Raw genomic sequence first — 23958 nt, forward strand, 5'->3', positions numbered from 1 at the left:
GCACATCGAGATCTGAAGAACAGGAAACTTAATCCCATCAAGCTCGAGAGTTATGGCAGCTGTAGCTGCAGAGCAGTAAGACACAGATGTCATATTCAGATCCCATAGGAAAGCAGTGAGAAGAGGTGTGCTGGCTGACAACACTGCCTAGCAGCTCCCAGTCTTGCAAGCCCTTGACCAGGTGCATATCTCTAATTTATATATTTTAATAAAGATGTAGATTCATATGCCAATACTTGACTCTTTGAGGCTTAAGAAGGGTATCACTCTGAATACTAAAAGCAAATGCCAGCGACAGTACATGAGAAACACTGAACAATCAGCAGGAATGCTCTTCAATTCTGTTTGGCCCAAATGCTACTACTCCTCGGAGATTTTCCTGACGAAAGCCTGATGCTAGCAATACGCCTTAGCTCTGCTGTGCTTTTAAGTCACAAGGTGGTCTTGAAACCACGTGAAAGGGGTGCTGCTGCTGAACGGGCCGATTTTCCTATATCGGAAAAATAGTAACAACAAAAAGCGCCGTTTTCCTTCAGCTCACCCCTCCGCACCTGAGCGGGGAGGGGATAGTCCAGGTACCCCCCCCCCCCCCCCACACACACACACACCCCTCCCCGGCAGCTGGCAGCGAAGCGGGCGACGGTAACACGTGTTCGCGCCCGGCGGTGCCCCGCTTACCTTTAAGGGGCGGGCGCGGCCGCCATCTTACGTGGGGGTGGGCGCGCATGCGCGGCGCCGCGCTGCCAGTGCGCTCTGCGGCGTCGGAGCGGGCAGCCATGGGGCTCGGGTCCAACTCCGCTGTGCGGGGTAGGCGCGCGCGGGGGGTGGAGGGGGGTAGGCGCGTGCCATGGGGGTGGGGGGTCACGAGCGCGCGCTCCCCGCGTGCCGTTGGGCGGGGGGGGGGGGTGGAGAAGGGGGCGCGGCCTTCACGCCCCGCCGGACCCTGAGGGACAAAATGGCGGCGCTCTCCCCCCAGCCCCCCGTGGTCTCCTTCGGCTCGCGGTTTCGGCGAAGGGGCCGTGGCCCCCGTTTCCCTTGGGTGCGGGGAAGGGGCAGCGGGTGGTTTCATCTGCCCGGCCGCGGTTCCGTTTGCCTTTCAGATGGCGTACGAAGCTTTTATCGGGTCTGGAATCGGCTCGGGGGCGTCTCCCGGGCGAGCTGTGGAGGGGGGCGGCCATCCGTGGCCCCCGTGGTTGTTCCTTCTTGGAAAATTAACTGGCGGGGGTTACGTACCCTTGGGGGGAGCAGAGGCTCTCTCTGTTTGTGTGCCTCTTGCCGCAGGTAAAGCGCGACTGAGTTTTCTAGAATTTTTCTGAAGTCTTATTCCCGTCTCTACTCCTCTTTTTTCTTTTTTTTTCTCCCCCACCCCCCATTGTGTAGGGCATACAACGGTGAAACAATTTTTTTTTGCCATGCTGCTTATACTTCTGTCCTGTGGCAACTTGTCATGTTGTGTTTTGGTACTATAACCGCAATTTGTTTAATGATCTCTTCACAAGCTGCTCTTAAGCTTTTAAAGCAGAAGAAAAAAAAAAAACTTCACATTCCATGTCGGTGTCACTCTGTTGAAGTAACCTCTTCAAGTAATACATGTCTGACCTTGAGCTTGGCAGCAAACTGTAGAATTGATGCCAGAGGCCTTTTGAAACAGAGTTTTAAGTTTTTTTTTTTTAAAAAACCCTGAAAAGTGTTCTCTGTTGCAAGTGCAATTTTATGCTTAATTTAGTTTGAAATATGAAATGGACATTCTAGCGTTTTCCAAATCTCTATTTGTAAAACAAAACAAGTCTACAGCAAGACTCATGACCTCTGAAACTTTGCAGGGCAGTAAGGATTATAAGAGAGAGAGTTCATTCATTAAATTTAAATGGCTTTCATAAATTCAAACGATACTTATTAAGCCGGTGCTGAAGTTTTATAAATAGACTGCTTTAAATATTTGTGTTTATGTATTATCATGTGCTAGTATTTTCTGCTCTGATGCAGTGCCAGAGAAATGAAGGAAAAAAACATTTAGCAAAGAAAGTCATTGACCTAATATAAGGAGAAAATGTATTAAGCTGTATGTTCATATATACACAGTCTCCCTTGTGTGAAATAGATGAATCTGGACTAGAAGAAGAGAAATAAAGAATAATTGATATATAAGATGATAGTGGCTTTAAATTAAAGATCTTTGCTGTTGAATTGGATGTGCTGCGTGTGGTTATTTGGTAGGTGGTTGAGGGATGATCAAAGGGATAGGAGTTTGCAGCAGCTGTGCAGAACAGCTGTTTCTGCACATATTAGAAGGCTAGTGAATTTTAGTACAGACATTCTGGCTCATGTTGCTAGTTATGGAAGTGTCTTTATCAACAAAATATTTTTCTCTAATGATTTCTTAAGCTGATTTACGCTTTGCTTCTGGATATATGCAATATAAAATTGCCTTCCAAGACAACTTAAAGGCTAGTTCAGTTCTAGGAGTCATCTCTTGGCTTCATTAAAGTTATTGTCTCTCCTTATTTTCCTGAAGAGACTGGATCTAGTCTAACAGTTTTCTCTCAGCTGATTAAAAGTGATAATTAAGGCTTAGCTCACGGATCCTTGATCCAAGCAATGTGTAAAGCATTGGCATGGGCAATCCATGAAACCGCTGCTTTTCTGAAATTCTTGGTGTGGGCAATACCTCTGTTTCATGCCACTGTTGTACTTGCACTTTAAATTTTGCCAGAAATCATTTCAGACTTGTCAGACCTTGCTTGTCCCTGACCCAGTTGAGTACCTGCTTCCCTTTGTAGTCCTGTGCTGCTTGTGCTTGTGGAAAGGTCCTCAAGCAGCAGAGCCCCAGCGAGAGGGGAAAAGGATGTTTCCAAGTGCCTGCAGTGACTTCCATTGGGAGAGACCTGCTCCTCTGACTGAAGCTGTGGATATTTTTTGGATCAGTTTGGACTTCTTGTAATCTCATCTCCTTGCTTTCTACCCTGCAGAACTGCAATGAATCCATTACTCTTGCTAGTTTGTAATGGAGAAATAAAGAGGTGAAAACTCACTAAATGGTTATAGCAACGCTGCATTCATGGTATCTTCTCAGGTGCTTGTATTGTTTTAAGGGGCTTGGAAATAAGAAAATATACTGTAAATTGCTTGCTATTAAGGTGCATTAAGCATTTTTAGCATCATCCTATTTTTAGACGGATGGTTTATTATGCAGTTGCAGGGGTTTCCTCAGCATACTTAGGTCTCTTCTGCTTCGTTTACTAAGAAAATGAACTTTGAAGAATTTCTGCCTCTGTTACTTAGCAAGACACTTATCCAAGAATTCCTCATCTCTCTTCCCTGATCTTACAGGGCTGAATTTGTCCTTGCAAGCATTTATCTAATTCCCTATATTGCTAAATCCAGACACTTGTAGCATATTAGCTAACGTGATGTCTTAGATGAGGTTTAGGACCCTGACTTTGTGGGGAGGGAGCCGCTTTGAACAGAAAGGGCTGTGGCCGTTATGGCAACCAGAACCCTGCGACAGTTGGGCCAAAGTCCAGGATATTTTCATGGTGCAACAATAGAGACTGGAGAAGCGGGAGAACACCTTGCAGCAAAGGAAATGATACCAAGTGAGAGCGACTGCAAAGATTTAGAGATAACTGTTGGCCAGTGGAAAAAGTGAGGCTTGTGGAGGAGGGTAGAGGCTTTTTAAACGTTAGCTGTCTTTCAAAGAGTCAGGGCCGAATCCAGTTAAAACAAATCTGTGCAGTTATTGTTAAATGCAATCCTTTTGGATCTGTATTCTTTCCTGTACACCACTGTAGGGATTTAATCTAAGCCAGCTTTTGTTTCTCTTCTGAAGTGGTAGTATATTACATAGTATCCCCATTGCCAAACACCTGCTAACCTTTTTTTTTTTTTTTTTTTAGTTATAACATGCCTTATATGAAAAGTTAGTTCAGTACCAATACCACGGAGAAATTCTCTTTATGCTGTTGAAGCTAAGTGTTCTTCTCTAGTGACTTTCCTGCAGCAGAAACAAACAACACGTTTTCTTGCTGCTCACAGCTGTTTTAATGGGCAGAACTTGCAAATGATGTACTACTGACTTCAATGGCACTGGCTCCTGAAGAGAAAGGGAAATAAAAGTGCCATGTTAATCCTAGCCCTTGGATAGAAGGGATTAGGGGTGAAGGAGAACTCTGGTCAGTAGAAAGGAGCACTTGGATGAGCGCCAGGAAGAAATATTTTAGTTCCGAAATACTATATTTCCGCTACAGAACAGAAAAGTCTTTTGGAAAATAGAGGTGTTGCCACAAACACAGAGACACCTGCTATTTGAAGTAAGCTTAACAGAATATCATGATCAAGAAACTTGACAATCTGTCTTTTCTTCTTTTACTCTAGTTGAATGGGTTGCTGCAGTCTCCTTAGCTGCTGGAGCAGCTGCTGTTGGGTATCTAGCTTACAGAAAATTTCTCTCTAAAGACAAATGTTGCAAAGCAATGGTAAATCTCCATATCCAGAAGGATAACCCCAAGGTAGTCCACGCATTTGATATGGAAGATCTGGGAGACAAGGCTGTGTACTGTCGTTGCTGGAGGTCTAAGAAGGTAAGGCAAGAATGAATGCCTTTGTTCTTTGATGTGCATGCATCTTTTAACAAAACTTTTCAAACTGCTGTGTTCAGAGAAAACTAACTTCTCTTCACCTAGCTATACTGCAGTGAAATGTAGCCTGGACCTGTGCGGATGGTGTTACGATAGTATTGTTTCTTTTGTCCAAAATTCATTGTTGTATTGCTGTGTATTGTAAATAGCTACCTGTTGCCACGCAACTACAGCAATGATCTGTTCTGAGTGTTGATGGAGATAATCTAAACCAACAAAAACCTCATATAGTTCAAAGCTTTGGAAAGATCTGGAAAGATGGGCTTAATACATTTGCGCCTTTGCAACTCGTAGCTTTATGAGTAATTTTAAAGAAAAGCTAGTGGAATAGTGCTGACGTACTTTAGACTCTATCTCTGAGAAACTAAGAATCCAGCCTATATCCAGGCACAGGTCCAACTCACTCTGATTACCACTAATCTGGGGCAATCCAGCTTCACAGGCAAGTATCTGGGCTTTCAGTAACATCATAAGATCAGGTATAAACGTGAGCCATCCGAGGTAACCGAGATCTATGAGGTGTGTGATAGTTCTGGGGCCTGTAATGAGAGAAAGCATACTGCCAGAGTAGTCTGGTCAGTTTACAACTGCCGCAGGTCTAAAAGCTGTTTGAAGTTGAGATACTAATGTGTGGAGACTGAGATACTGCAAGCCTTCAAAGCCAGATAACTGAGACTAGCAGCCTTGAAACCTGGTTATCTCGCCGTCAGTGAGCTAAATACTATACTTCCCATGCCTTAGAGCCTGGTTTAATCAGGCCACGCTGTGCGTAGTTCTCCGGGTATTTTCAGTCGTTGCTGTCATCAGATCTGCCTCCTTTACCTGAAGGGAAAGAGAAGAGGTTGGGAAAAAAATGAACACTACTGACAGTCTGAAAGTATCGTGACTTGATTCTGAAGTAGTCCTCTGAGAGACTGGGTTGTAATCTATGCTCTGTCCAGAGTCTAAACTGCCATGGGATTTTTGTTCTTTCTTCTCCATGGCCACTGTGGGTACCATGAACTAAATCGCACACGCACACACACACACACACACACATATATATATATATGTATATATATTACATATTATAGGGACATGTGTGTGCTTATATGTAGTGCTGATGGCTGTCCAGCATGCAGGTGTCATGTAATAATATGTGCATGGCAGCATTGCTTCTAAATCTTCAATGTAAGTCTCATCTGATAATCAAAATGCTAGCACTGGAAGCTGCTATGAGTGTTACAGCTTTGGGAAAAGAAAAATAGCGGGAGGAGAAATGCTGCTCTAAGTAACAGCAGTGGTGATATCTAAAACCGGGTTGAAGTACTGTAGGCACCTCCTTCAGTGCTTCTGCCCCAAAAATTCGAACTTGTACCTTAGCATTTATACTTCTGGCTTCTTTAGAAAACAGGAATGGAAGTAGTGTCTGGTTTTAGGAGTTGTGGTGCAATTCCTGCCATAATTCTAACTATTGTTTGATACTATCTTTTTTCTGAAAAACAAATGCTATGAAATACATTTTGGCATATATTGAAGGGTGGTGTTAGTTTAGGAACATACTGTCCTGCTGAGTTAGGCCGCTGTAATCAAATGCTAAAAGGAAGCAGACAGGGACCACCTTATAATGAGCCTGTTCTTGGAGCTCTAATCTGAAAGGTCTTGTAAAGGCATTAAAGAGCTCAGTGGAAAAATTCAAAGCCATTTATTTTCTTCTACTAATGGTTAGTAATGAGTATCTTAATCAGCATGTTCTGCTTCAAAGACTTCAGTTTCCAGTATCGCTGTCTTCCCCTTGTGCTTATCAGTTGACCTTGTGTGGTGGAGAGCGTGATAACTTTAAGATGGTGTGCGTGCTTCTTTCCGTGTTCTCTTTGCCAAGCAGTAATAAAAGACAGATACCCTTTTGCATGCTTGTCATCTTTGGTTTGCTGGCATTGTTTGTTTTTCACAGTGCTCAAACCAAGATTATAAGGTAATATTTATGTGGTGGCAAAATGGTAGAATCTGTGCACTTTCAAGGCAGAAAATCACTGCTACTTCAGTGGCAAAAAGCACCCACTGCTCTTTTATTAAATAAAAGGAGTGTATGGGGATCTCTACTTCATGTGCAGGTTAGAGGAAACTTCTTGTTTGAGTATGTGAGCACTTCTGATGAGATAGCCTGACCTGAGGCAAGGAGGCTGTTAATGGAACCTGTAGCATTGCGCAGCATAGGGTATTTCTGTGTATACTGGCTGTTTACTCCAGCTGGCTTTGCCTGCTGTTCCTCCTGTACTGGGAATAACAAAACAGTTCTATACTAGTTGGACTATTCCAGCATAGCTGTTGGAAGATGAACAGCATTATTTTCAGTTGTTGTTTCTAAAACAGTATAATGTAAAGGCTTTTTTGTGCTGGCCAAACTTCTAATGTTTACTTCACTGTTGTTAAAGTACATGTGTAAAAATAAATAAATAAAATTGTTGTATTTTTATATAAAATACACTATATAAAATACACACATTTATATAAAAATAGATAACTTCTTCAGATAAGATAGGATGTACTTCTGTCTGCTAAAGTAGGTGATAGTTTTTTTTAGTGATCCTTTATTCTTTGGTGTTGTGCTCTGCAGGGACTTTCATGGCAATACTTGTCATTTTGTGGAAGAACTCAGTGATCAAAGTTACTAATTCCAGAGGGAAGAGTTTTGTCTAATAACAAATCTTAATTACTGTAAAGTTAGAACATGTTATCCTCCCCCTCCACCCCCCCCCAGTAACCTGCAACCTTTGTGTCTTCTGGAGCAGCATTTGTCCCTATTTCATGGGTTGATGAATACTGCTGTAGAATATAAGGAACAGTGGTAAAGAAACCAAAACCGTTCAGTGTCAAGGGAAATAAGCTGAGCTTTCCGGGGCATCGGTGCACATTTCCCTTGAGCCCCACGATGCTCTGACTACTATTGCTAACCTGCTTTATCTTGAGCAAGGATCAACATGTGTCAGTCTGAGGATCCATCTAATTCAGTATCTGGTCTTGAAGGTGGCTAAGAGGATGCTCTGGAAAAGAGTAGGGAATACTTAAAGAGAGAGAGAGAGAGATTGAAGTCTAGTGTCCTAGCCTCAGGAGCCTAGTGGTTTAGTGACCAGCTGAGCCAGAGGATGCATTAAGGACAGTCCAGTCCAAGTTGGTAACTGTTAAAGATGCCTTGATGTTGTCTGAAGCCTGTGAATTCCACCATTTTTGTTACTCACATACATGAAGTGAGGATGTTGGGGTTGTTGGACCTTGGGCCCGCGTCCTTGGAGCACGTGAAATGTTACATGTCTGATGGAAGCTGGGTTGGAGTTCAGCAAAGAGCGATGGACTGTGGTGCTGTATGGAAAAATAACAAGTCAAAAATAACTGGGGTGGAAGTTGATCAGTGTCCCATGAACATGTATGTTCTTGTTTGCTGTAATTTTTGCCAAGTATCTGTCAGTGCCTGGTCATTGAGTCACAAGTGACTAGTTTGATGATAAAGTTCCCGTGTGATTTAGCATACATGAGTATTCTCCAATTTCTGGGAGTTCTTTATTTGGAAACTTCACCTGCCATTCATAGCACTCTTTTTTTTTTTTTTTTTTTTTTTTTTTGACTTCTTTTAATTGTGAAAAACAGACCTCCTTGTCTTGTGCCTCAGAAAAAAAATAGAATAAAATAAAAATCCTACCCAACAGAGCATGTGGCTTTATCTTTAGAACTCTGAAATCCTTTCTTTTTTACAAGTACGTTGTTTTCATGCTATTATTTTTGTGCATTATTTTGAAATCTTTTATTGTAACCATGCATGACTGTTAAGGATGTTAATGTTTTTCAAGGGCTAGGACTGAGCTGAGGACACTAGGATCAGTGCAGTGTTGATGATTTGATCATGACTGTAATGTGAAGGGGATATTGCTGTTGTAAAAGCTCAAGCTGAATAATGCCTAAGTTTGATTGCAGTCATTTCAAAGTGAACAAAATAGAAATTGACTGCAAAATACTGGTACATGACTTCTGTGCTGATCTCCAGAGTTCCCTCTAAAAATATAGGCTTAGCCCTGAAAAACCCATCATCAAGAAGGGATGGGGTCTGACCTAACTCTTGTTGCTTCACAGAATGTTCTTTGGCTCTTGTGGAGGAAAACAGCTGCCCAGGAGCAGAGTGGTTGTGAGCAGTCCAGGACCTGAGCTGTTATTACTGGCTAAAGGAGAATCCCTCTGGGTCTTGCCCTGACCAGGCTGTTCTAGTTTTTTATGGAACAAACAAGTCTTCAAATTACTTCCTCAGTGCTACCTTTAAAAGCCCCTGATGAATAACCATGTCAGCTGGAGATGTGGTTTATTTTCATTAGCAGGTCGAAATCCTAATGTAGAATCCAGTTTGCGCAAAGGGACCTTTGTGTCAATGAGATAAGCTAGTAGTGTAGGGATGAAGTAAAGGTGGCTTGCCAATCTAGCTGTCTGCACACAGAACTAATCTGTTGGCTTCCTTCCTTAATTAGAGGTTACCTAGGGAAGCAGTCCTTTTTTTCTTCACATGCTAGAGAAAACCAGGGGAAAAAAATCAGCTGAGGAACTCTTAATTTTCTTCCTCTCCCCACTTACCTTCTGTAACTATGTTCAACTTTGTGGCTCTTGCCCAGGAAAACAGTGTTGGGTGTGGTTGAGAGATATTTCAAGTAGGTTACAGTTGAAGGCCAGCTTGGGCTTCATTTTCCTAGTGGTGGTGTGAGACTAGAACACTGAACTGAGTTCCTCCTTTTCAATAACAAGCTTCCCATCCGCTGTGCTCCTGTGAGCAGAACTAGTGTTTCACCAAAACCTAGGGAGACCTCAAACACCAGGGCAAAATTTGTGGTGTATGGTCACAATGGATTTTGAGGAGATACTCTAAGAACGTTCAGTCTTGGTTCTTGATTATGACTCTGTGTATAATTAAATATTCTTTCTCTTTTCAGTTCCCCCTGTGCGATGGCTCTCACACGAAGCACAACGATGAAACTGGTGACAATGTTGGACCTCTGATCATCAAGAGGAAGGAGGCGTAGAGTGGACAGTGGAAGCTCCAAAATGAATGTCTGACAAATCCTCTGCTCACTTGTAATTGGCGGGGGGGAAATCACAATTCTTTGTCGTGTCACTGAAGACTTCCCAGTGTGGTATATACATCAGGCTTCAGCAAGTGTATTTTTTCTGGTGTGTGTCTTGTTTTAATCACTACAACGTATAATTTAGTAAATAGTCACAATGTATAATTTAGTAAACATTCATGGTTTAAATTTTTTGTCCTGTAGAGTGTGTGTACCCTATCATTAAGTATGAAATTGAAATGACGGATAGAATGTACTTCAGCTGATGTGCAGAAAATAATTTATTAAATTCTTTTCAAATACCTGTGTAGTACTTTGAGGCAATTCAGTAGCAAGTATATTCAGAAGATAGTTCTTAATAATGCTGAGAGGTTCAAAAGTCACAGGCGCAGATAGGCGAAAGGAAAGAAATCATGGTGCCAAAATGGAACTTGTGATTACACTGCATTTTTTGCAAGTGTCATTTTTTTTCTGTCAGACTGTTGTTCTATGTTGCTTCTGTAAAAGTTTAATAGTTAACTATGAACAACATAAAAAGACTTATAGCAAGATGGGGCTTTGATCTTGCAGCAGTGTTGAAACTTGACCCTACTACCTACCATATGCTATCAGGAACATAATAGCCAAACTGTGGAAATGTGTTTAGAGTAAGATTAAGAAGATTGTGTCTGGGAGAGCTTTCTTAGTGTAGAAGGCAAATGATTGGTGAAGGTGCTGAAGAAGTAGGGGGCAGCAACTGGCAGGGTGATTTTGCTGCTAGAACCCCTTAATTTCACTTGCACTCCCCAGCAGTAGAACTAACTTCCCTAGATGACAAGACATTTGGGTGGCTGTGCTGCCAAAAGCAAAATAAAAACTAAAAAAACTCACCTGTCATTACTGTCTGCTTCATCTTTGCCCTGGTGGTTCTGGAGGACCCTTCCCTCTGTGCAGGGAAGAGGCACATCTTTCTTACCGAGTGGCCTTAGGCTTTATGTGTCTTAAATAGTTCCTGCCTCTCTGGGCTAACTATTGATGTAGATCAGCTAATTTTACCAAAAGAACCAAAATGAAGATGCTTCAGTGATGGCTAGAAAAAAAAGGGAAAAGGAGGGATGAGGCAAGAACTCGCCCCCCATTTGTGTGGCACTTGTCTGCCTCGTCTAACACTGCTGTGCATATTGCAAATGTGAGCTGGCTGTAACATTGGTTATCTAAAATACCTTTGATTTATCAACATACAAAGAACTACAAAGCAAAATCCAAAGAGCGGGGTGACAGAGGTTGGTTGTGTGTTAAATCCAGTCCACTAGCATAATTACACCTTGTGGAAAACTGATTTCTTAGTGTCTGGGGAGAGAGGAAGACTACCTCAGCTAGAGGAGAGGCCTTTCAGGAAGCTGGAATTTTAAGATGAACCCTTGAAGATCCTTCCAGATGATAGGGATAGCAGAGTTTTTTTTTATTTATATATATATTTAAGGTCAGGGTTGGTATGACTGGTTGAGATCAAAGAAAGTGTTTTGTGTGTTCTCTTAGATTTGGGACATTCAGAGGCTGAGGTTGTAGCTGACTGATCTGAACTTTGGCAGAAGGCGCAGAAAATAGAGAAAGTGGCAGAAAAGTAGGGTAAAGAAGGTTTGCGGCTGAAACATATGGGGCTCAACTACTGTCTATTGGAGATCTGTACTAGAAAGAAGTTGCAGTCAAAAATATGTAGTTTATATCTTTTCTTCCTGTCTTGACTGTAAAGGTACTTGATTTTTTTTTAACTTGGCTAAGTACTGATATGTCTGGAAAGTTGTTTTAACCTTAAATTACCAAATATGTCGGTTTTATCCAAAACAAGTTATTTCTGTATTATTAAACTGTGACACTGGATGTTTCTGTATTTTTGTCAAATACACTTTTGAGCTCATCTTAATCTTGAGGTTGTAATGTCTCTTATCTCAGGGTGTGCTGTCTCTTTCAAAGGAGAGTTACATTGCAAGCAGTGTTGCACCCTAATGCTGCTGTAATCCATAAATCTGTGCTTGGGTTAGGTTTTTCTTCTGGTACTTCTCCTGTTAGCAAACTCTGGCTGCTGTTGAAGGGATAAAAGCGGCAGCTTCCATATATGTTCTAGCAGTCGAGATCCTGAAGTTTCAGATGAGTCTCCCAAGTCATAAAACTTATTTCCTGGAATTCACCAGTAAAACTTTTCCTGCTGTTTGAGGGTGAGTGAAGGGGTTTCCATGAGAAGCTCTTGGTCGTGGGAGATGAAGAATCAGAATCAGTCTCTGCTATTTACATTCTCTTTGTTTTGGAGAAATGTCACGTTTATAAATGTTGACGTGAAGTGGTTAAATTTTGTTTTGATTCAAGTACAGTTTTAGGTACTGTACCTAAAGTTCCTGTTACTCGTATATGTGAGCTGTTTGAACATGATAATGAAAAGAAATACTTGGGTTTGAGCAAACTTGCCAAAAATCTTGATGAGCACAACAGAGAACTTCTTTTTTTTTTTTTCTTATTATCATAATAGTTTATAATTCTCTGATGGTCTGAGTGCTTGCTTGCTATGATGTTTTCTGAAATCTGTGTTCTTTAGCAGTCTCTTCAAATAATCACAAGAATAAAAGTGGATTGATTAGATCTTTAAGTTTTACGCATCAAGAAATTCTTCTGTAAATGTACAGTTTTCACATTGGATTGAAGCTCTTGAAAATGTGGTATAAATCCTTCATAGCTGTACCAGTGAAGGATACCTGTCCCAGAGAGAAACTGTTATTTCTATTCTACATGATTATTTTTCAGTATGTTCACCTTCCTAATACATATTTGTGAATTAAACTACCACTTCTTCAAAACAGGTGGAATGTCAAATATTCAAGTGTATCTAAGATCAGGATTCTTGAGAAGGAGACATCTGTAAATTATAAAGCATTTTCTGCAAGTTCAGTTCAAGTAATACCAACCTAATGGCTAGTTTCAAATAGTAGAGGCCAGCATTGCAATAATACACTATTCCACTAGGAGGAAGCAAAGTCCACGCAATTCAAATTTCCTGATGCAGAGGAGGAGTTCTTTTCTTTTTAATACATATGCTCTTCTGTGTGTGTGTGTGTGTGTGTGTATATATATATATATATATACCCATAATATAAATATATATATATGTCAGAAACATTGTCATCTATCTGAGGCAAGGCATGTAAAAGTTCTGTAAAGTGCTGGGATTAAGCAGTTTTTCATATAAGGAAGCTTATGGGTTTTGAATCTAGGAGTTGGTTGGAATTACTGATTCCCTGAGAGCAGAGCACACCCCAAGTCGTGCTAAAATTTCCAGCATGTCTAAGTGATTTGGATCTTTTTTTGATGTTACTGGAGCAGCCTGCAAGTTGGGGTCTGTGAAACTTATTTTACACAATTGCACAGCAGTTACCTTGGGATTTTCCTGTAAGTGTAATCCAGCTAAATACATGGAAATGTGAGTCATTGATGTATTACTGTCACTCACTCCAAGAACAGCAGAATGTTTTTTTATTAAGCAGGAAGGATAACATAGGCATGAAACTAAATGTTCATATTGGAAAAAATGTTGTCAGCTGGCTCCCCTTTACCTATCTCGAACATGGAAGCCTCCTAAATCTGGCATTTGTTCCGATTCCTAAAACTTGAAGGTTGGCGACAGCTCCTCCGGGCGCTGGCTGGGTTCGGCGGAGCGGTGTGATCCGTCCATACCGTGTGCCTGCATGCAGATCGAGGGTTGCCCCGACGCGGCTACCAGCACACCGAGTTTACCAGGGCTCAGTGGTGCTTGGCATCTTCGTCATGCAGACTCACTCCCAGGCCTGCCTGGAGCTGCGAGGAATGCAGAGAGGAGCGTAGGAGTAAAAAGTGAGCAGAACTGAACCAAGAAGAAGGGAAAAAAGGGGAAATAATGAAATGACAGATGGGAGGAGAGCTAAGCTAGAGGAGATTTAACTGTGTAGCAGTGCTAAGTGGTTGCAAGAAGGCTTATGTCAAAGTACAAAAAATTACATGTTTTATTTCATTATACTGCTGCATAGTACGAAGCATGTTACACACAGTGGCTTTTCATTAGCTGCTGTGCCTAGACAGTTTTGTTAGCCAGAAAATTATACTTAACAGCTTGGAGCCTAAGGGGTTACCTTCCTTGAGCAAACATCTGTTACAGTTTATGTGTTTTTTTCCTCCTGTACTGTTTGTTAAATCCTGCAGTACTGGACAGAAAGCAATGTATACTTACGCCTTGGGTCCCCTAGTAGTCTAATATGTTACTGCAAGCTCTCCTTTGTGAACTGTTTAATTAGTTGCATGATTATAATAAACGTAAGGAGTATTTACCAGTGTGCTCCCTCGAGTCAGTAAAATCACAGTGGTTCATGTCACTGTAGCAAAGCATGTTTTAGTCAATCTTTCCTGTACGCATTTTGAATTTGTAAGAAAGCAGGTTCTGAGGGAATTTCTGTTGTTTTTCGATATACAACTTGCGTACGTCTTGTGTGAGCACTGAGAGATATTTCTGATGTTACTTTTTTGATTCTCTGATTTGACATTGCTCTGCCCTTAATCTGGTATGTTCTACATCCTTTTTGCCAGGCAAACTGCTGTTTTCTTTTGGCATTTTTGAATGCATAGCACATTTTTTAAAAAGGAAAAAAAAACAAAAACCTTCTGCTCCTCAGGAGGCGCCTCTGCAGAAAAGAAGAGCTTCTGGAGCACGACAGGAATTACAGCTTTAATGTGTGAAGCATCCAAAATTGAGCATACTGCAGGGATCTGCTTGGTAGCTGCGACATTCATGCAGTTCAGGCAAGCCGGCTAGTGGCAGTGGTTCAGCAGAATGAATGATAAGGTCACTGGCTGCTTAACTTTTCTCAAATAGTTTTCTGCAGCTGGCAAATAGAACCGTACATGGATAAAACTTGGTGAGACACAGTCCGTTCACAGCCAGGGCTCTTGCTCTAGACTTGGGTACCAAAACAATGGCTCTAACAGGCTTCTACTTCAGTAATTATTAAATTTGTTATGGTTTTCAGCAGTGTTTGATCTTACTTTTTGAATCTCAAGCTCGACTCCAGCACATGCATAGGTTAAATTACCTTCTAAGGGTTAAAATTCTGTTCCTTTGCAGACAAAGTTTGGAAGTAAAATGCTGTTTATTAGAAGAAACTTTTTGATAACAGTTGGCAGTGGTTTTAGTCAGTAAATAGGGGCCGATGTTTAGTTTTACTGTGGATAGAGCCAACGTAACTAGTCGTTAGGGAAATACAAAGAGGCATTTTAAAAAAAGGCTCTTGGCATGTTCGTTATGTGAAGTCAGGCACCAAGGTGGTCCTAAAGAATTAGGATATGAATGGTGAAATGCCACTGTGCATCTGTAAACCCCAAGCGATTCCTTGATAGAGGTACAAGTCTGTATTTGGAAAACCTTTGTTTAGAAAGGCAAAGGGAGTAATCTTCAGATACCTGTAATCTGAGAGCTCAGGAGATGATTTAAGTACTAAAGACATTGCTATGATGCCTATATTATAGAAAGAAAAACATTTTTTTGCTCTAGGACTTCAAAGCTGCTCCTCTCTTGCTGCCATGTCCTGGAGCTGGAGGTAACTAAAAAACATTCAACAAATTCAAACTCAGCAAATCATGGTTCACTTCCACCTTCTGGGCTGATCAATCAACAATGAGTTCTTATTCTCCCACAGAGATCAGAAGTGCAAGCCACGCTCAATACGTGGCACGCTCGGTTATATATAGCAGCAAAATGACGCGCTTTGTCTTTTTCACAACACTCTTCCTGATGTTGCCCAACGTTTTGTTGGCTTTTTGGCAGCAAACGCACCTGGACTTCAGAGAACCGTCAGCAGTGACTTCAGGAGCTCTTTCCTGAGCCGTGACAGCTGCTTCAAGGCTCAGCATTAAATGCTTTTGGTTTGTATTATTATTTTAAGTTCATCCACACAGAAGCTCGTATGCGAACGTTTTGCTCTCCATTCAGTTTTATGAGATCCTTTGGAACTTCCTTGCCATCGGTATGGCGTTTGGTTGCCCTAGGGAGTTTAGCAGCATCCACAGATTTAAAACTTTGTGAACTCTGCAGGTCATGAATGAAAGTGCTGGATAAAACTTGTCTAGGCACCCATCCCTGCAAACCCTGCCACTGGCTCCTCTCCATCCTGAAAGGATTACATCCTTCTCTTTGCTTCCGACCCGCTAGTCTCCTTTCAGTTGAAAAAAAGGACCTTTCTTCCAAATCCTGTGCTAATTTAGTTTATTTAATGATCAAAAATGGTCCAAGGACATTTAAGAACAAAGAAATATTGAAATGAACTTCCTACCTTATAGTACTCATAGCTTTCTAATACAAAAGACTTCCCAATGCTGACAACCATAGTTCAATTTATAGAAAACATGATCTGCAAAATATATCTTTGTAATGAATTAGCCCCTACATCCTTTTAGAAAACATACTGCATTATCTCTGAAGAGTGTAGATTGGCTTTTGACCATATGGCTCTGTTATCATACTGGAAAACCCAATATACACCTGGTTGCAAGGGAGAAATATAATGTCAGATTGTTCAGATATATCCAGAGATCATAAATCTTCAGCAAAGTAAAATATTAATCAGAGAGGCTCCTTTTGTGTGACCTGACACGGAAGTGAAAATGACGTATCTGGGAAAGAATGTTTTCCCCATTCTCTGCTGTTATAAGAGTAACTTAGATTTTCCTTTGCTTAGTGATAACAAAAGACAGCACAGGACTTCCTGAATTTAATGAAGGATTAAAAAATTTTAACTATTTTGTGAGGGCACAATACAGCAATGTTTCTGCTGCGAAATGATATGCAGGGCAAAAGAACTGCAACACAGCTACAACTTCCATACTGGTCTAACTTACGTCTGTCAGATTAGCGTGAGAGGCCTCCTGCTCACAGAAGCACAGCTATAGATTCTCCTTCCCATCTGGAATATTGTTGGTTTCAGTGGTGGACATTTCTTACCAGGAACATGCGTACGGTCAACATTGCCTCTGCAGCAGCGTATTCAGCTGTGGGAACTAATATGAGAATGGCCGGGTAGGCTGCAGGAAGTGGCTCTGTGGTCTGCAGGATTCATTTTTCTCTTACAGACATTGCGAAGGCGCTGTTCTGCTATAAAAGATTTCTGGTGAGCTGGAGAACAAGTGGGCCTGAACCATTTTAAGGAACAGCACAAACTCTGGTGGTATTCATTAGCATAAACCTAGTGTCCTAGCATGTTAACCAAAAGCCAGCTCCAGTAATTTGTTTACCTAATGTTGCCCTGCTCTTCCACCGAAGTATGAGCTTATTTCCTGTACTAAACTATCATACATCTCGTGGTTAGTTTGTAACTAGGTATTCTATTTGAAAAGGGGCTTTATTTCAGCAGAAAGTCATTCTTTTGTAATCCTTACTCAATTCAGAAGAGCTTTGCAATCTGCCAGTGAGACATCCTCTTGCAGTGCCAAGCAGTTTGCACTAAATAAATGTATGCATCACATTTTCTCAATGTTGTTAGTATTTATATTTTTGTCAGACTGAGATAAGGTTGTTTTTCTGCAAGAGAAAAACGGTGATCCAGAATTAAGCATACTTCTGCCTAATGTGTTTCAGTATCCGTGCATTTCCCACAGCTAGTACTGCCTGCTTGTTCCTTACAGCTGCAGTCTCTTTCAGTTTCTCTTTGTGATATTATGGCCCAGAGATGAGAAATATATACAGGACTCTGCGTTATAAGTTCAGATTTCAGTGAAAACTAATTAAATTACACTTAATGGAAAAATATTTATAATTTCTTGTACCATCACAGTTTAGCTTGTTTTATTTTTGGTGAAGTTCCCAGATAAAATTAATGAACTCCATGTGCCAAAGCGTGAGGGTGGAATGAGTGAGTGAAAGATGCATCCGCACCTTACTTAATTTCTGCGTGCAGAAACCTGACTGAAGCAAATACCAGGCAAAAGGAAATAGTCAGTATTTACCTACTGCAGTTACTCATGCTTTTGCATTTCCTTTAATCCCTTCAAGGTCCAGTGCGTGCGGAGGGAGAGGTGCGTGGGGCGGTAGGCGCAGGCTGACGCTGAGGTGGAGCTACTCCTCGGGCTCGACACTGCTGCTTTTCTCTTGCGGTGCCAGGGAGGACTTGCTGCTCGGTTGTCTTTCTGTGAAAGCGTTGACCGAGCTGTGTTATTTCTCTCCCGCATCAGCATCTCCCTGGGAAAATTCACCGCTGCCTGTATGGGGAACTGAAGATAGGTGCTGACGTTTGCAGCAGACTGTCCTCGGCCCCCTTTTCCCTGTGACCTATCTGTTCCCCTGGTGCTTCTGCTTCCCCAGCTATCCAAACAAGATGCAGGGCTCCTAACTTAATTCCTGCTAGGATTCATCCCTTATAGGAACCATATATGAACCCTTATCATGACCAGCTACTGTGGTAAAAGTGTATGCCTACTATCTGCAGAGTTAAACCAATTTTAAAAAGGAAAGAAATGGGGAAAAGAAAAAAAGTAGCAATTACAGGGATGGCAAATAGAGCGGATATGTGCCCTAGTGAAAAGCAATTTTAGTAAAAGTCTCATCCTCAGGCAGTGGGCTCTGGGGTCCTGCAAACAAACGCAGGGCTTTTCTGTATCTTCACAAACCCTGGGGAGGGAAAATTCAGGTAATAAATTAATTCTTTTTCCAGTTTAGTCTGAAGCCAGACCAGGTGCGCCCGCATCTATGCAGCTTTATAAGCCCCCCCCTTTTTTTTCCCTTCTTTCGGACCACATTTTGCAAGACTTTAAAAGTGCTTATCCACTCTGAAGGTTTTACGCTATCTACCTACTTGAACGTGCTACTGGTTACAGTCCCACTGATAAAAAGGAGAGAAAACAAACGTATGCAAAAGCGGGGCCTGCAAACCTCAGGAAAGCAAGATACCGACAGAAAACTCCAGAACAGGATTTTGAAGAGAAGGTATTTTTCCCGGTTACTGAAAAACGTTGGCGAACGTAATCTGCTTACTAATATATGAATCAGTCTTGCGGGACTGCAAGGAACATTGAAAAATAAGATGAAAGTATTGAGACTATAGTAACAAAATATATATATGTTGCTACATTTTCAAGAGGTGCTCATTAACACAGCGCATGGTTTAAGCAGGAGACAAAGCGGCAATGGGAATGCCGAAGAGAGGGCGATGCGCACCCAGGGCGCGCAGCCTCTGGAGCTGGAAACCAAGCGTAACACAGGAAACGAATCGGTCAGGGAGCAGCACAGAGGCGGTGGCTCGCTCCGGATCAGAGAGCGGGAGCGGGCGCGTAAAGGCCACCCCACAGCGCGCAGTAGCGGCTACCCTCGCACAGGCGAACGTGCCCGGCGGCGGGAAAATCCGGTTCGGGGCGGCGCCAGCCGGTTCGCGGCCGTTAACGGCAGCGCCATGGCGGCCCCTGGCGGCGCGGCGCGACCCCGCCCCCCCGCCGCGGCGGCGCCGGGGGGTTGGGGGGGTGGAGCCGCGTGCGGGGCGGGGCCATTTCGCGGCGCCGCGGCCGCGCCGCAGCCAGTCGGTCGCTGCCTCGGCGCGGCGCGGCGCGGCGCGGCGGTGATGGAGCCGCGGGCCCTCGCCGCCTGCGCCCCGGCCCGCAGCGCCCGCTGAAGCGCCGCCGCAGCGCGGCGCCCGCCGCCGCCCCGGGAAATGGCCACGGAGCCCCCGCGGCGAGCGCCGCCGCCGGCCGGGCGGCCCGAGGGCGGGCGCGGGCGCTGCGCGGGCGGCGAGGCGGCGGCGGAGGAGGAGAAGGAGGAGGAGGCCGCGGCCCAGCCAGCGCTCGGCGCCGCGCCGGGCCCCGCGGCGGCGGCCGGCCGGCGGCGGGGGCTCAACGGCTGCGTGCCGCTGTCGCACCAGGTGGCCGGGCACATGTACGGCAAGGATAAAGGCGGTGAGCGGCGGCGGCGCGCCGGGGGCAGGTCCGCCAGGGGGGGGAGCGCGGCGTGTGCGCGTCCCGGCTTATTCTGCTCCTTCTCCTCGCCACTTGTTTATCTCTCAAGCCAGCTCGGGTGCCGTTAAGTGCTGGCGGAGAGCCGCGGCCCTGCGAGGGCGGCAGCGCACCTCGAGGCGGTCGCCTCGGGGGGCGAGCGGCTCCGCGGGGGCTGCTGCCGGCGGGGCCCGCCCGCGCCGGGGGGCGCTTCGGCGGCCTCCCCTCGGCCTGCGTCGGCCTCCCGGGACGCGGCTGGGTGATGCTCGGCCGAGCTAAGCCTGAAAGCAGCGGACCCTCCTGGCGAGGCGCTCGCGGCTGCTGCGGGGAGTGGGTAACCGAAAACTCCGCGCTGTTCGTTGCAGCTGCGAGTGTAAATAATGGTCAGGAACGGGGCGGGAACGCGCCTGTTGGTGTGCTGGGGGGCCCGTTCTGCTAAACGGGAGTTACGTAAGCTACTGCATTACTCCACGGTGTGGTCCTCCTCGCCGACTGCGGTGAAGATGCTCGCCCATCCCGGAGTGCCCATCCTTAAAGGCAAGAATGCCTTCAAAGGGGAATTGCAGGCTGTCTCCTAATGCTCGTCGCCGCGCTTTTGTAGGAAAAGCCAAGGGATTAATCTCGTGAAGATTTACCCCCCCATCGTGGGCTGGAGGGACCGGCAGAACCTCCTGGGCAGCCTGTGTATTACGAACCAGAACAGGGGTGTCAGTTGCTGCGAAGCACCTTCTCTTTGTACGTGTGGTTATTAGGTAAATTGGAGTGAGTTAGTCCCTCTCCGCATGATTCCCTCACCCAGGCTTATGCACTGGGGGTAGAATCTACTTAAAATGTTACGTATGGCAGGGGAAAGCATTTGATAGAGGCTTTCGGGCAATGGGGGTAAAAAATAAATGGACATCTTCCTCAAGAATGTGAGGTGATGCATGGCTACGTGAATATGGGGATATGTTACTGATCTGCATGCAGCGCCTGAACTCCCTGCTGGAGCTGGGGCGCAGTAATTTGGCGAGAGCGTTGGTAGAGGTGTTAGCCTCACGCGTTCAGGGCGCTCGGGGCCGGCTGCTCTGTCTCTAGGTGATCAGCTGTAACAGCGGCTTTCAAGGGAAAGTGCGTGAAGTAGCAGGTCGTTTCATTTTCACAGACGTGACTGCGACTAGCTGGTTAACAGCTTCTTTAAGCAAGACTTCTGTAGTTCAGCTTCTTTATCTGACACCTTAAAAAGTGGAGAATTTAGGTAACATTCATCCTTAAGTTATTAGTGTGCTGTTAAACTGTGCTTCACCTAAAATGTTTGTGTTTTAAGACCAAAAAGGTCAGCAAAATATTAGTAAGCAATTTACTAACGTGGGAACTTTTCTGCGAATGAATTTCGAAGAAAAGGGATGGCTCCTTAGTAGCTTGTTTATGTGGTGGTAATAGTAGGTATGATGGTGATAGCAAGCATGAAACAGTGGATAATAAGCAGTCTAATAGTAGTAACGTAAATAAGGAGGGTACATATACCTATGTTTTTAAACCTATGTCTCTGCTAGCTCTGAATTTTTGTTTTAACTTTAGGTTGAGATTTGATTTGACATGCCTAAGGAAGGTCTTTTTTCTATATAGGTAGCGGTCAGTGCCGAAGCAAACTACCCAAGTACAGTGCTGACACTGCTAAATGTTGTTTTCCACCTTTCCAGTACATCAAATTTGGTAAAACTCATGCCTTGGAGACAAGTGTAAGGTGTGCACACAATTTACCTGTGTGCTTTCGGGGGGGGGGTAGCTATAATGAATATGTTTGTCATACTGCCTTTGAACTCTGTTGAGCAGAGACTGCCTCTGCTGAACAGGCCAAGGGCAAGCACTGGCTGAACTTCATAACCTCTTCAGCCATCAGTAAATGAGATTACAACATTAATGGCATGATGAACCTGTGTTATCTATAGCCTGTGTTCACTTCATGTCTTACTGCTGATAAATAACACCTTGCTATGGAGACTATCTGAGCTGTTTGCTATTTTGAAGCTCTGAGTCTTCCTTATTCCTTCTTCCTTCCTTCTTTGTGTGGCTGCTGCCCTCTACTAGACTTCCCTTCTCTCTCCTTGTACAAACATGCAGAAGACTTCGAGATATCCAGAGCTCTGTGTGTGTGTGTTTTTTTCTTTTTTTTTTTCTTGTGGTTAAAGTACACCTTAATGATGGAAGATACCACCTTTTGGAGCCTCTTGCAGCTGAGTGTGGTGTGGTTTTCCTGTGTCCTCAAACTGCTGAAGGTCCCCAAATTATTGGTGGGATTCTACGGCTAGGGAACTGTTGTCTTTCAGTGCTGCTCTGTTGCGCATATCACAAAACTTCAGGCTCAGACTACTGTTTTCCACTGAAAAGGCTGAGGCAGCACATGCATGCTGGTCAGTCCTTGTTAAGTGCTCTCAGAGAACAGAGGATCTTTTCCAAAGTAAATGTTCAAAGTGTTTGTGTAAAACAGTTTTTGTCTCTAGTTAACTGAAGCATGTGTGTTGACTCTGAATGTGAAGTGTGTACATCTACGCTACTTTGGGAGCTGCAGCATGCTAGCAAGCTTTGCATGTGGAGTCAAAAAAGTTTTTAGAGTATTTCAGTATAGGTCTGCTGCTTGCTCAGAAATGTTAAATTGCTTATTTATTTAAAATGATATCCCCTCTCTGCGTATTTACTGACACCCCCCCCAGCACCCCTTAAAAAAACACAGCTGCAAATGATGCTGTGTCTTGCTATTGTAGGTAGGAGAGATGCTATCTCTTGCTAGTGTGGAGTTTGTCTCTATGATGGGTGCTGAAGTACGAGCATCTCTGGCTTTCAGGTCTGTCTCTCCTACATTTAGAGTAGGTGCTCTATCCTGTCAAGAATTCCAGAGGATGAAGAAACTTTAGGCAATATCAGATTATACTAAACTCTTCAAGTAATAAACGTTATCATCCATTGTGATCCAAAGTTCTGGGGGCAAGTTGCTTCCTGTAATGTCCTGTCAAAGTCCAAGCTTCTCTCTATCAATTCAGTAATGTATGGATCCTGCTTCCAGGAATATTTGCCTGGTATTTCTGCCATGGAGGGTGCCTTCTTGTCTCCTCAATGCTAGTACACAGTTATTAAGGAGTAAATGTTTTAAAACCTCTTTTAATGTTGTGATTGTTAATAATGAAAGTTTAAAACATTTGTCACTCTAATACTTTTTGCACTCTTAAGTGGTTTCCACCATGTGTGAAAAAGGTACTAAAAATAAAGCTGTTGTATCTTCGAAATGTTGTGGTAGTTTGTGCATTGTGCAGGCACACCCCCCCCCTTTTTTTTTCCTAGTTCTGGAAAGTATACGAACTCTAGCTTTAGCAGGCAACTTGACTTGAGAATTGTTTTACACAAATTTTTAAAAACACTCTGTTCACTGGCACAGCCAGCTTGTGAAACAACTCTTCTAAGTTTGATGTTTGTTTTAAAATTAATAACTTGGACTCTAAAGACTTTAGTTTCCAAGACTGCACAACAGAACCCATTCAGAAATAGTGCTTTCCAAAAGGTGGCGACTCAATCCCTGCTAGAACTGCTAATGCTTTTTGGGGTGTGAAGTTCCTGGCTTTATTTACCAGATCTTGTAGCAACTCCCCAAGCTGTAAGCTGAAGATGGAGCTTACTTTAGATATATGCAATGTTTTTCCTCCCTTCTACACAAAACAAGTTGCTATATGAAAGCCATGACTAAATCCTAGGAGAAAATGTTAATCTTGAAGTGGATTCCCCGCCCTGTAATTGATGGTCTTGAATTCTGTCCTCTTCTTAGAATGAAAATGTAATAGAAAAGGCTGAATGTCTTGAAACTTGCTGTTTCTGAGCCCATCTTAGAGTGCATTTCACAAGGGTGCAGTTAGTTTTCTCCCTTCTTGCCTGTATCCATCTCTTTGAGTCCCCTGTAATATAATGCAATTGAGTTGTGAATTCTTCATGCAGCTACGCAGCAATATTGCTAGCTGCAGGATCACTTAGGCTGATTACTATGGTCTGGGGGGCAGGAGGAGTGCAGGCACGAAGGTGGCTGTCTGGCTGAGATGAAATCCTATGTTGTGTTACAATTATAAGTGATAGGATAATAGCATGCTAATTTGCTCAGAGTGTTATAGAAGTACTCCTAGTAATATAGTTATACTGTGTGTGTGTGTGTGTGCATATATATATAGAGTGAGTATGTATGTATATACAGATGTATAGTAATATAGTGCTCCGTCTATGCCAGTAGTATAAAAATGCATTCACAGCTCATATGTTTA

The 23958-nt window shown here is 43.5% G+C and overlaps 2 protein-coding genes across 2 annotated transcripts in view; both read left to right on the plus strand.

Annotated features, from left to right (window-relative positions):
• Positions 1–720: 720 nt before the first annotated feature.
• CISD1 (CDGSH iron sulfur domain 1) lies at positions 721–11618 on the plus strand. The gene is made up of 3 exons (XM_062579660.1): positions 721–807; positions 4375–4580; positions 9584–11618. The coding sequence occupies exons 1-3, from the start codon at positions 726–728 to the stop codon at positions 9671–9673; spliced, it is 378 nt and encodes a 125-aa protein (XP_062435644.1). The 5' UTR covers positions 721–725; the 3' UTR covers positions 9674–11618.
• A 7783-nt stretch (positions 11619–19401) lies between these two features.
• Positions 19402–23958, plus strand: part of IPMK (inositol polyphosphate multikinase) — a 41934-nt gene continuing 37377 nt past the window's right edge. Inside the window, exon 1 of the mRNA XM_062579928.1 lies at positions 19402–19642. Within this exon, the coding sequence (XP_062435912.1) occupies positions 19402–19642 (241 nt within the window). The remainder of the gene's footprint in view (positions 19643–23958) is intronic.

This window comes from Rhea pennata, chromosome 7 (genome assembly GCF_028389875.1).
Source record: "Rhea pennata isolate bPtePen1 chromosome 7, bPtePen1.pri, whole genome shotgun sequence".
Classification (NCBI taxonomy): domain Eukaryota; kingdom Metazoa; phylum Chordata; class Aves; order Rheiformes; family Rheidae; genus Rhea; species Rhea pennata.

What these genes read in the sequence shown, in the direction of transcription:
- CISD1 (XM_062579660.1), top strand. Translation starts at nt 726, where the DNA reads ATGCGCGGCGCCGCGCTGCCAGTGCGCTCTGCGGCGTCGGAGCGGGCA. An exon ending in GTCCAACTCCGCTGTGCGGG is followed by an intron (nt 808 to 4,374) that starts GTAGGCGCGCGC and finishes CTTTTACTCTAG; the next exon opens with TTGAATGGGTTGCTGCAGTC. An exon ending in GTTGCTGGAGGTCTAAGAAG is followed by an intron (nt 4,581 to 9,583) that starts GTAAGGCAAGAA and finishes TTCTCTTTTCAG; the next exon opens with TTCCCCCTGTGCGATGGCTC.